A 14059-nucleotide genomic window follows, 5' to 3' on the forward strand; every position below is an offset into this window, starting at 1 on the left:
TGGGGCATAAAAATATTTTTCCCTAGAGGATCATATCCAATTAAGGGGGTTCGCGGGTCTAAATCATTTATATAGGATTTCTCTATATTTTTCTATAAATGAACTTTATCTTATAGTTAACAGAAAAATAAAATAAAAAAGTGGGGTCACCGTTCATTTGCGCTCACAATCTGCATTCGAAAAAAGCATGAATTTTTGTAAAGGTGTTTTTTTTCTGTTGAAGTAATAGGAGAAATAAAGGTAATATCGAAAAAAAAGAAAAAAATTTATTACAGAAATCGCTCAAATTTTACAATAATTTAGTTTAAGTGCAGCTTATATGGAAATTATATTAAAAAATATAGGTCACCGATGAGTTAAAAAAGATATTTCAATTTTAAAGCCAAAAAATGGCATTTTTCCACCAAAGGGAGATAATTTGGAATTTTTTCAATGATGTATACATTTAAAAAGTTATCTGGGGACAACACGAATTGTTTGTTTTGAATGATTTTTGTACCATATGATAAGTAACAACTACAAAAGGTAACAAATAAAATTTGAAATGAAAAACAAATATTTATTTTTTTTCTGAAATTTTTATACCCTCGAGCCTCCTTAAAATCACATCTGGTAAAAAGGCTAGTTCATTTATAAAACAGAAATATATTCGTACTTTGTTCTTTCATTCTCAAAATTTTTATTTCATGAATACAGTACGCTGCCTTTAAGAAAAATAAAAAAGCCATTTTTTTCTTTAACAGAACCATACCATTCTTATAAACCTTAGCACAAGGCTCTTGTTGTTCATGCACTACATCAGCTAATGCCATTCCATATGCTGACAGAATTCCTGCAAACCTACAACAACAAAAACACTCCATCAATCTAATACATACAGAAAAGTTTCCTAAGAGCTTTGATCCAAAATGGTAAAATTCTTCAGACCTTTTAAATTTATATTAATTGTATTGATAAATGAAAAGGAAATGAAAATAACATGCACTTTGTAGTTTTCAAATAACCAAAACAACTATAAAACACCTCTTTGTATTTACCTTCTTCCAAAAAGCTCAAAGCTATACATTTGAAACCAGAAATGCAGCAGTAAAAAATATGTTGGCCTTTTACATTATAATTATCAAGATTTGGTTCAAGTAATTAACTTATATTTGTGATTGAAGTTACCATAAAACCTCTAGTTTAAACTACTGGTCCCAAACCTGGATAAAAGAAGAGGAAAGTCAATCACCACAAAAATATAATTAATTTGCCGATTTTGAACAATTGCATGCCTGTTTTATTGATGCATATAAAACTTGTTTTCAGAAGGAAGTGGCCCTAATGGATTGCAATGCAAATAAGTGCCTTTCTTGTGCAAGTAGACTGTCTTGGGACTGGATTTTATCAGACTTGAAAGATGTGTGTCCACAATAAAGATAAATCTTAATTAAGTTGATTACCTGTGAACAAAGACCTGTGTCATCCCTAAAGACCTGGCTATAGCACATGCATGTTGTCCTCCAGCTCCACCAAAACATGCTAGAACATGTCGAGCTGTATCATGTCCTTTGGCCTGAAATATGTTTATATAAAAAATATGTAATGACAAAGATATTTTGCAAGAAAATTACTTGAACAAAAGTATGTGTCCATGGGACATGACATCTCACTGGCTCTTTCACTTTTCAATGAACTTTAAAATCTAGGTGGAATCCTTATTTAGCACGTTCTTAAAAAAAGTTCGGACAAAAATCAACATGTGTTCTAAGTTTGAAGTTAATGGGATTGCAGCTTTACAATAAACTACATTAACCAAAATTTTAGCTTGAATCTGGATGAATTAAAAACAGACAAGAAACATAATGCGTCCTACTATAGATGCCAGAGCATAAAAACTTGAAGCTTACAAGCCTAATTTACTTCATGTAAGGCGATTTACCTTGGTCAGTTATGCTTTTGCAAAAGTCAAGTTCATGAATGTATTTTTACATATACTGATGATTATAAGAGGGTTTACCTCCTTAAGAACCCTCATCAGCTATTAGTGAAACATGATATGATTACACATCATCAGCACCAATTATCACTCTTTGTATCTCTCAGTGATTCAAGGATAGGTTTGAATGATAACCTGTTTACAGCAGTGGCTGAAGATTTTATTTTTTTATAATTTGGCCATAATTCTACAAATTTAACGCAAGTACATGTAGTTGTAATATAACTATAAGTACAAAGAAAATTTCTTTTTGGCACATCACATTACAAATAAAATAATCATGATTTTTTAATTTAGCATTTTTATTTTATAATGTCAGTTTAGTCAAATTTTTCACAATTTAAACTTTTTTTAACATAGATTACTTAGGCTCCAACCCCCAATCCAGGAAAGTTTTGTGTATATGAATTCAATATACTGTTTCTGCACATTTTGTTTTTTCTTGTTTGTTAAGAACTCTTTTTTTTTTAGCTATTATTGATACAGAAACAGCCTGCAAGTTTTCAAAATCTAGAATGAAAGAAAGAAATTAGTGTTGTCAAATTGTACACTATTGCCTAAACGGTTACTCTGATAATCGTTAACCGGTAGTTTAAGTTGGTGTTTGAAAGCCTTATATCTTTAGTACCATACACATAGCTATAAGATGTGGTATGAGTGTCATGTGACAACCTTCCATCCAAGTCATAAATTTACGCCTTTTGAATTGAAGTTTGTCCTTAAGCATTATCAGGCTTGTCTGTGAGGATTCCTTGCAAAGTTTGACTTTTAATATTCAGATACACCGTATAAACTATAGTGTTTGTTTCAACTTCAGATTACAAAAAATAAAAAAAATAAACTTCTTGATCTCGTAGAAGCGAATATGTCTGGAACCGATTATTTTTTCCTTTTCTCTTGTCTCCAAAATTAATGTGGAGTGTTTCAATTTGAAATGATTAAGCATGTTACTCGTACTATCTGACGTATACATATAGTACATTGGCATTGGTTTGCATTTCACAATATTTTAGTTAACATTTCGTTTAAAGTATATCAAAGCCTTACACGACGGAGGTTGCACATTTAGAAGTAGGTCTACACGCTATTAGATCAAAAATAAAATAATGAAGTAAATCGTAAAATTTTATCGTATTACAGATTATGTTTTATTAAAATCTTGCCCCAAGCTGAGCGACAAGTTCTAATTAATTTTATGTTTTTGGGATTAACAATAGCAATCAATAGACTGGACAATTGATCTGTCAAATTAATTACCACGACGACAATTTTAAAATAAAACATAACTATTTAATGATTTCAATACAAATTTTAATCAAATCTATTAAAATTGAAAAAATGTCCGGTTAACCGGTTAGTGTTTTTGGTATTCGGTATTCGGTCCGTTGACAACACTAAAAGAAATACAAACTACAGTGAAAAAAAACTATCTCCTAAGAAACTATTACATACACATCAAGTGATTCCATATAACCCAAAAACTTTGTTTGTGGGTAGCATAAATATAGCGAACCTGTGTTAGTGCTCTTATAGGTCTACACATAGTTTCATTGGCTACTCTGACAAATCCCATGGCAACCTCTTGATTAGACATTGGTTCTTGATGAACTGTTCCAGGCTGGCTTGCTAAGAATGCGTTGACCTACAATAATAAAATTCAAATTATATAATTGACACAAAAATTACAACATTTACAAAAAATCAGATTTATAAAGCAAGGCAATAAAAAATCAAATCACTTAATAATAATAAAAACAACACATTTAAAAAGAGATGAAATGGGTTCTTCTGTAAATTTGAAAATAGGTAAATTCTTCTCAAGATAATTAAAAAGACTAACACTAAATTAAAGAACCTAAGTGAGCACGCTCACATACCCCATGTCCCCACATTGTCATTGGAGAAATTAAATAAGTATAAGAAAAAAATGTATAAGAAAAAATACTGAATAATAATTTCCTGTCAATATACACATCTACATAGTATGTCCTTATTATCTACAAAATTTCATGAAATTCTGTTGTGTGTTTTCAGAGGAGTTGAGATGACAAACTGTTGCAGAAGTACATTGAAGTAAATAAGTTCAAAGGGGCATAACTCCTAGAAAAAAAATTGAATCGCAATTTCCCGTCGATATGCACAACTACATAGTATGTCCTTATTATCTGAAAAGGTTTCGTGAAATTCTGTTGTGTGGTTTGAGAGGAGTTACAATGACAAACTGTTGCAGTAGTACATTAAAGTAAATAAGTTCAAAGGGGCGTAACTCCTAGAAAAAAAATTGAATCGCAATTTCCCTTCGATATGCACAACTACATAGTATGTCCTTATTATCTGAAAAGGTTTCGTGAAATTCTGTTGTGTGGTTTGAGAGGAGTTGCGATGACAAACTTTTGCAGTAGTACATTAAAGTAAATAAGTTCAAAGGGGCTTAACTCCTAGAAAAAAAATTGAATCGCAATTTCCCGTTGATATGCACAACTACATAGTATGTCCTTATTATCTGAAAAGGTTTCGTGAAATTCTGTTGTGTGGTTTGAGAGGAGTTGCGATGACAAGAAACAGGACTGACGGATGGACGGACTGACGGACGGACGGATGGGCGGACGGACGGGCGTACTGACGGACGGACAGGTCAAAAACATCATACCCTCCGCAACTTCTTTGCGTGGGGTATAATAAAGATACAATGTAATAGAAAATACCTCTTTTGTCAGCTTATCAAATGCAGCCATTGTGGTCTTAGTGTCTAGAGGCTGGTCCTGTGTTTTACCAAATATTTTAGGGAAGTGATCTGGCAAAAGTCTGTTCAGACACAAGTTAGCATCAGTGATAGTCAGAGGACCACCTGGAAACAATTTTATTTCACATTATACTTCATGTATAAAAAAACCCACTATATATCTTGATGATACAAAGCAACAGCTGTATCTCTATCCATGGTCAGGGAAAACAAACTGGAAATGTATGAATTACATCTTGAAGTCTAAATACAACTGAACATTATAAATCTTTTTTGTTTGGCTATTGCCTTATCAGCTACACTCCAGTTTTATTGTTGATGGTGGAAGGGTAGATAGTTTAGAAAAGGTACCATCATATCACCAACACAAGTCCCATTATGATGTTTCTGCATATAAATAGGTCAACAGAGGTTTAGACTAAAATTATCCTTGCATGTATATGAGTTGATCAAGGTCAGACATGTACACCAAGCTTACATTCATTACAGAAATTATTGCGTGCATTTATTATTACGATTTTTAGAATAATATGCGATTTTAATTTAAATCCTGTTTGATTCATATAAAAAAATTTGAAATGCAAGTTTCAATTATTGCAATGATAACCCTGTTGCAGGTCTTCCGCAGAAAGCAAAACAGATAGGACCTTACTTTTTATGTAACAACTAGTTGGATCAGGGCAGCCCCTGCAAAAAGCATAAAATCTAACCCTTACCTTTCATGTAACTAGTTGGACCAGGGTAGCCATTGCAGAAAGCATGGTAGACCAGAGTCAGCCCCTGTTGATGGCATAACAGCTGAGACCTTACCTTTCATGTAACATGTGGGACCAGGGTCAGCCCCAGCAGATTCTGGACCAACAACAAACATCCCAGCCCTGAATATCAACATGGACCCTCCACCAGCAGCAACAGTGTTAATATCTAGCTAAAATGAGAAATAATGAGTCATATACAACTCTTATTAGTTCTGAATATATATGTCATAAAAATAACCACAGCATCTCATTATAACAACTCCATTGGTAAAATGATATTCAACACTTTCAACAAAATCTTGCAGGATACAAAGTACAAAAAATCTTTTAGTTATCAGTTAAATTCTTCAAGTCATGACAGTCATCTTCAGTGGACCTTTTCTTTTTTGTGGTATAATAACAACTCTTATCATCATAATGACCAAGATCATAATTAACAATCAATAATCCAGGAAAGAGATTGTTTGTATTAATCCAATACTGCTTATATGATAAAAGTAATGCCTTCAAAGTTGGTAAAGGAAAACATTTCAAATTTCAATAAGGAAATGCTTAATACTTAACCATATATATTTCCATCATTTATTAAAGCATAACATGAAACTAACCTGTGGAGCCTGTATGGTAACACCTGCTGTAGTTGTTTCAAATACATGCTCATATTCACCAGCATATCTACTCACATCTGTTGATGTACCTACAATATTACAGTACATTCTAGGGTTAAACACACAAAATAGTTATGTAATTACTACAAGGGTATGACAATGACCAAATTAGACTGGTAACTTGAACATCAGACTGTAAAAAAAACCTTAGTCCATGTATCAGTAAAATACAAGGAAAAAAATAATTTCCAAATTTTGCTCTACAATTTTTGGTCATAAAAAAGCTTCTGTCTAAATTTCATGAAATACAAAGAAGTTTTGACAAAGTTATTGATGTCTGAAAAAAATATTAATCCTAACCTGAACCTAAATGATGACATCACTGCCACCAATAACAATGGAATGCCATCAAGATACATGAAGGAATCTATCTTGTTTACCTTTCCTATCCTCTGATTGGAAGAGGTTGAAATCTATAATATATAACCATGTTTACCTCCCATGTCAAAGCCTATAACAGGATGATCTTCATAAGTTGTCATTGCATAGCCAACAACACCTCCTGCAGGACCTGATAATATGGCACGAGAACCATTAAAACTGCAATGTAAAAACAAAGATATGTAAAAAAAGGTTTCAAATTATAAAAAAGATTGATATTGAAATTAAAACATAATGACGTACAACATGTAATTTCTATTATAAACAGAATTACTATATGACATTTCTGGAAACCTTTTGATGGTTGTACAAGTGCTACAACAGAATTTTTGATTTTTATCAAACAAATAAGCTAAAGTTAGTACTTTTAGATAACTATAAATTAAAGAAATATACAAATTTTACAGCAGAGACTTACAGTTCCATAGGCGTCAAACCCCCATCAGACTGCATAAACAACACTTTTGAGTCCTGTTACAACAAAAAATTATAATAATAAAACACCTTTTATTTATAAATAATCAACTTGATCAAATAATCTAGTACAGCTAGCTGTAGTCAAAATCATAGGACAGCAGTGTATACATATAGTTTTCCCTTCTAGATTTCATTTTTCTGGTTTGCTGTGCTGTTATGTTAGGGTGTGCATTTACATTGGTATATTTACACTAAATTTCCTTTTTTCATATATGCTTCTACCTTTACAAGATGGTTTAACATTCCAAATAAAAACAGGGCTAGTTTTGTCAATAATGATACTTATAATATTGGGGATGTATAGCATTACTACCTTGAATGTCATTTTTTCACTGCTAATAGAAAATAAAATTGAGAATGGAAATGGGGAATGTGTCAAAGAGACAACAACCCGACCAACAGCAGAAGGTCACCAACAGGTCTTCAATGCAGCAAGAAATTCCCACACCCGGAGGTGTCCTTCAGCTAGCCCCTAAACAAATATTTATACTAGTTCAGTGATAATGAACTCCACACTAAACTCCAAATTGTACACAAGAAACTAAAATTAAAAATAATACAAGACTAACAAAGGCTAGAGGCTCCTGACTTGGTACAGGTGCAAAAATGTGGCGGGGTTAAACATGTTTATGAGATCTCAACCCTCCCCTATAACCTCTAGCCAATGTAGAAAAGTAAACACATAACAATACACACATTAAAATTCAGTTCAAGAGAAGTCTGAGTCTGATGTCAGAAGAAAATAAACAAAATGACAATAATACATAAATAACAACAGACTACTAGCAGTTAACTGACATGCCAGCTCCAGACTTCAATTAAACTGATTGAAAGATTATGTCTTCATCATATGAATATCAGGCACAATCCTTCCCTTTACTTAGGGGTTTAGTATCATTCCATCATAACATACATTGTATATGAGAAGAACATATATTGTACTTAAAGCGAGGAAATCACTATGTGATCCGTGTAAACTTATCGAACCTTTAAACAAACTTATAATTAAGGGTTATCGTACCAATATTGTAATTAGATCTCTGAATATACTTTACATTGGCACTAATATCGATTTTGTCATTAGCAAATTAAAACATAACTAAATTGTATCTTCTTTTGAGGCAGGATGTATAGAGACACAGACACGGTAATTTTTATCTTTATAGAAGTCGCTGTCGATACATTTATTTTTGGCATTGCACAAGTCATGTCTTCTCTAACTGTTCATGACGTTAAAATACTAAATCCCTGGGATGTGTTTTAGTTGATTTTAGTCGCTGATGCATGATTTTTTATTATTAATTGTTTTTGGCTTTTAACTAGCTGTCAGTAACTGTGAGTACTCTCAAATCGTATTTTCTTGTTAATTCGACCTGTTGATACTGTCTATAATGCTTTTTTGTTATTTTATATTAATATGGATCTTGTCTATATACCAGCTTTGATTATTTGGAATATCTTCTAATTTTCACTTCTTCTTACTATATTTGTATAAACTTCAAGATTTACCTGTATTATTAAAACCGTTTTTTTTTCAAAAGTGATTATTTTCGAAGGGTTAAATATTTCGCAGTGGTGTCTTGCCATGGCTTTGTTTGGACTTGTTTGTTTGCTTTTTGGCCTTGAATGTTTGTCCCTAATATTTTATTAATTGTGCATTTGCATTTAGATATCGCAGATCAAATTTATTCATTCATAGTGTATTAATTTACGTTTTTTGATTGAGTTAAGCCTGCCAATTGATATTTTATCGTGTGTTTTTCTATGTTGTGATGTTATGCTATTGTTTCAGAAAAAGGGAGAAGGTTTGGTACCATTAAAACGTTTAATCCCGCTGCAAATGTTTGCACCTGTCCCAAGTCAGGAATCTGATGTACAGTAGTTGTCGTTTGTTTATGTAATTATGTGTTTCTCGTTTTTTTATATAGATTAGACCGTTGGTTTTCCCGTTTGAATGGTTTTACACTAGTAATTTTGGGACCCTTTATAGCTTGTTGTTCGGTGTGAGCCAAGGCTCCGTGTTGAAGGCCGTACATTGACCTATAATGGTTTACTTTTCTAAATTGTTATTTGGATGGAGAGTTGTCTCATTGGCACTCACACCACATCTTCCTATATCTAATAAACCGTGTCATGCTAACAACTGTTTTTTAAATAAATGTGCTTAGTTCCGATGCAAAGAACCTATAAGTGAATCAATATTAATGCCAAAATATGCAATCTTTAATGACCTTCCAGGAAGCAATTCGCCGATATATTTTTCGTATGCAAAGTGACCTCAGCGTGACCCACTCCTAAAAATCCTGTGATCGCAATACGCATGGATCTGTCCTTAAAATAAACTATTATCTGATTGTACATGTTAAACACATGCTCAATATCCAAGTTTAATTGTTGATTGTTTACTATAAGGTGTCAATTGGTAAACTTCGGCTTCTTAACACGACATATAAGTAGCTGCCACATTTTCACTTCAGAACAGACAGAGAGAGAAAAAACATGATGATTAAACGATATGGTTGCGTAAAAAATGATAAAATTGTGCACAGAAGACTAAGTTTATGTTATATACATGCATTGGTTCAAGAATTGGATAAACATTATTTTTCACCGGTCACTCGTTTCTTATGACTTTAACAATACATTTATTCTGGATCAATTAGCTATATAATTATTTTAGTATGGTAAAAACTTGACCTTTGCAATATTTTCTAAATCTTCTTACTAGAGAATGATTTTGTGTCTAATGAATTAAACCTTTCTTTTTTTCAATAACATTGGATATATCTCTATGTTCATGTACAAGTAATAATAGTATTATCTTGATTTTTCAGAAGGTCACATATTTCTTTATATGCATGCATTTAACAATGTTTTTTGGGAAGTGTATGGTGAATGTGCATGGCTGTTTCACAATAAAGTTGTTTACAATGTATGGATGATAGATCGATAAAACAGATAGGTCATATGTCCAATTTGATGTTGAAAGCTTGCAATGCCAGATAAGGTATTCATCGTTTACTATAAAAATTCTGTATTTACTAGTATCAATAATGTAATGAAATAAGGTAATTCTCTTTTATTCTTTACTTTTAGTAACTAATATATTATTTCCCCCTTTCAAAATTAAATTATAATTTAAGGTCAAATAAAAACGCTATTAAATTACAATTGAGAATTTCAGAATATTTAGTAATATACCTTAATATTATTTTGGAACCCTGAAGAAAATCCAGCAACATATTCTTTAATGCACGGTGTCAGGTAAGCATCAGCACAAGCTGAAAAATACACATCATGGTCAGGTAAAAAAAAAGAAGTTCAATATGAAATATAAGTCTTATTTAAATGAAGTTTGAGACAAACAATAATTGTGTTGACTTTTTTACAATAGTTCTTTTCTAGAGATATGAATCGCTTTGCTTTTGCTGCAAATTGAAAAAAAATACATTGGATCAAATGTCAATGGTTATTTTATATGTTGTTTTTACCAATACAGAATTTACAAATGGACATTTTGTTTTAGTTTCTTTTGTTACCTATTCTGCCATCAGACTCTGACTTCTTTTAAACTGAGTTTTACTGTGTGAAATGTTGTGTGTTTGCTTTTTCTACATTGGCTAGAGGTATAGAGGGAAGGTTGAAGTATAAAAAAAAATATGTTTAATCCAGCCGCATTTTTGCGCCTGTCCGAAGTCAGGAGCCTCTGACCTTTGTTAGTCTTGTATGCTTTTTAATTTTAGTTTCTTATGTATAATTAATTTGGATTTTCAAAGTAACTGGTACACAAAGAGTTATAACCATATTCTATAATGGGTTGGGCAAATAAAATTTCATATGACATACAGTCTTTCTGAAGAAAAATGGCATACAGTTTGAATTGATATAAACAAATATATACTTTCTTTCCAAGACAGACAAGTACAGAGACAGGGCAATAGATTATTTCTTAAATCTATGTTGAAACAAATTCTCTATGAGTTCTTTGTGTACCTGTATATCCCCTGGGAACAACTCTGACCATAGGCATCACATCAGATGATGTTGACACATGTGTAAATCCCATCTCCATGGCAACCTGACCTACTTCGCGTTCATGATCTGAGAACCTACAAAACATAAAGAATAGAGAATAATGAGGTGTTAAAATATAAAGCATTGAAAATTATTGGCAAAATATATGAAAAGAAGAGAAAAATTACCTAGTTTTCTAGTTTTTGGGTTTGAGCTTTTCTGATCATATGATGAAGGTCTTTCATAATTTCTTTTGTTCAGATCAATTTCTCAAAATTTTGTAGCAGTAAGACCTAGCATCAGTATATTCTATAAGCACCAAAAACTGTTGAAACATGCTGATAAGCTGATTGTCTAGAAAACATAAAGAGTGTTTGCATATAAAAAGATATCTCACATATATGAGTGAAGTAAAACAACTGCAAGACTCTTAATTCCTTTCTGAAGAAGTTTTTTTAGGTCTTCTTTCAACTTGGTATTGTTAACTTGTTTCCATATTTCTAACTGAAATAAAAAGTTTGTATATATTTTTATGCTATTTTTCATGTTCCATTGTTTTTCTTTTTTAGTTTCAAGGGAATTTTATTTTGCTGATGTACTAAAATCCATTTACAAATATCTCCTTTAAAACTAATATTGCAATCAGTACCATAAGAAAATTGTTGATATACCAGTAGATAATAATATAGGGTTATTGCATGCATATTGGGGTATATTGTCTCGAGTAGAATTTTATATTGCACGAGCTTGCGAGTTCAATATATGTTCTACAAGGGACAATATTCCCAATATTCATGCAATGACCATTTTATTGTATAGCAATATAATATTTGAAAGTAAAAATTAGTTTAAACTAAGATTTTGTCGTTGATGACGCCATTAATTCTGACGATTTATTACACTATTGCAATATTGGAATTTATTGCACACTAACTTTTGGTTACTTTGTGTTGGAAATATTATATTGCTATGTAATAAGTATAGATCATAACATGCCCTTTTCCATATTGGCCATGGTATCATCCAGAGACTCCCATATCGGCCTCGAGGCTTTAGCCGAGCTCCGATATGGGTCGAGGGATAATACCCGGGCCAATATGGAAAAGACATGTTATAATCTTTTTATCACATATCTAAATAAGTTCTGCAGAAAAGAGAAAAAAGGTCAATTTTAGCAATTTAATGAAACATAAAAGATAAAATCTTAAACAATTTATCACAAATGTGTCGTTAAGGATGCAATGACAACCCGTCATTTGGAATCAGGGCGAAATAACCAATAACCTCTTTTTTGCCCCGAGCAATTTTGAGGTTATTACATATGCAAAACCCGACGTATTCACAACAAATATGTGATAAGTATAGATTATAACATGCCCTTTTCCATATTGGCCCTGGTATCATCCCTCGACCCATATCGGCCCTCGGCAAAAGCCTCGAGGCCGATATGGGAGTCTCGGGATGATACCAGGGCCAATATGGAAAAGACATGTTATAATCTTTTTATCACATATTTAATTTCTGCAGAAAAGAGAAAAAAAGGTCAATTATAACAATTTAATGAAAGATGAAAGGTAAAATCTTAAACATTTTATCACAAACGTGTCGTTAAGGACGCAGTGATGTCACGTCATTTCATATCAGGGCACAATATCACTATGCTCTTTTTTGCCCCGGGCAATTTTGAGGTTATTGCATATGCAAAACCAGACGTATTCGTAACAAATGTGTGATAATAACATTTATTATATAAAAATGTTGTTTATATTATATAAGAATGTCTTTCATTGGATATATTGTTTGAAGTCTCTGGAATATACTAAGTTGTGAACCTTTTCTCCAGTAGAACCTGTAACTGTAGGACATTGTTTCTTTATCTCACATATATCTTGATGAAATACAACTCTCTCTTCTATCTCTATCACATCTTCATACAACTGATCTGGGCTGGATATTTCCTAAAATATAAATACATTGTATTCAGACAAATAGATGCACAATTTAGGCTTCAAAAATGGAAACAGTTACTGGTATATGGAAAATGACATAAATAAAATCAAGAGGACAGTAAAAGATAAGGGAAACTCAAAACAAAGAACACATCTATATGTTTGTAATAACATGGACAATAAAGTACTTAATCTAAGGCAAAATGTCTCTGAATGACATTAGATGCCCAAGATGGAATATCATATCTTCTTAGCTTTCAAGCACCATCTATTACATTGTTGTTTTGGAAAAAACAATAGAAAAAATTAACAAGAATGTTATATAGTAAAAATAAACCTTTCCAGTTCATTTTTATATAAAATAAAGTTAGAGAACGGAAACCAACTTTGAAACGTACGTATGGACGGATGTACAAGGGTACAACTTAATGCCCCCTCTGCTACAGCAGGGCATAAAAATGTTTTTAGAAATAGTTATGCAAATACCTCCTGAAGAAGATAAAATTATTAAGCAAAACTTTTGCCCCTTTACCTATTGATCCTATACTACCCAGAGGATACTAAATGTACATCACAAATATCCAAGGAACCTATATTTACCAAATCAAATATCTTGGGTCTAGCTTGGTTCCCTATGTGAAGCAGGTCCTTGTAACCTTTTGTGATAGCCAGTGCCATTCTTTCACCTTTTCTTTCAAGTAATGCATTGGTAGCAACGGTTGTTCCCATCCTGATCCATTCAATTACTGAAGAATCTATAAGTTCACCAGGTGGTAACTTTGTTTTAGATTCCTACAAAACAAAGTTTCATACAACACTGACAACTCAGTGACAAGTAACAAATACATGTACAATAAAGTTGAGTTTTTTTCTATAAGATAATTTTTTTTAAATAAAGAATATATCGATCTACCCACCAATATTGATTTTAAACTAGAGCTCCTTCAGAACCTGTGTCGCCCACCATTATCATGTTTTTGTTAGATATTTTTCTGCTTTCTATTGATCTGATAAAGCGTTTTTCAACTTATTTTTCAACTTTGTTCTTATGTTTTACTGTCAATGTATATGTGTTCCCTCTTCAAGAAGTC

At 32.1% G+C, this 14059-nt stretch overlaps 1 protein-coding gene across 2 annotated transcripts in view; it reads right to left on the reverse strand.

The window, feature by feature from the left end:
* The window catches only part of LOC139525453 (5-oxoprolinase-like), a 94638-nt gene that overhangs the window by 72999 nt on the left and 7580 nt on the right, over window positions 1-14059 (reverse strand). For both annotated transcript variants that reach the window (XM_071320797.1, XM_071320798.1), the window contains exons 3-15: window positions 13569-13760; window positions 12852-12977; window positions 11417-11523; window positions 10999-11114; window positions 10207-10286; window positions 6947-6999; window positions 6584-6687; window positions 6088-6176; window positions 5532-5649; window positions 4684-4826; window positions 3492-3620; window positions 1443-1555; window positions 752-840 (exon numbers count right to left, since the gene is read on the reverse strand). In XM_071320797.1, coding sequence (XP_071176898.1) covers window positions 752-840; window positions 1443-1555; window positions 3492-3620; window positions 4684-4826; window positions 5532-5649; window positions 6088-6176; window positions 6584-6687; window positions 6947-6999; window positions 10207-10286; window positions 10999-11114; window positions 11417-11523; window positions 12852-12977; window positions 13569-13760 — 1459 coding nt within the window. The remainder of the gene's footprint in view (window positions 1-751; window positions 841-1442; window positions 1556-3491; window positions 3621-4683; window positions 4827-5531; window positions 5650-6087; window positions 6177-6583; window positions 6688-6946; window positions 7000-10206; window positions 10287-10998; window positions 11115-11416; window positions 11524-12851; window positions 12978-13568; window positions 13761-14059) is intronic.

Source organism: Mytilus edulis, chromosome 5 (genome assembly GCF_963676685.1).
Source record: "Mytilus edulis chromosome 5, xbMytEdul2.2, whole genome shotgun sequence".
Classification (NCBI taxonomy): domain Eukaryota; kingdom Metazoa; phylum Mollusca; class Bivalvia; order Mytilida; family Mytilidae; genus Mytilus; species Mytilus edulis.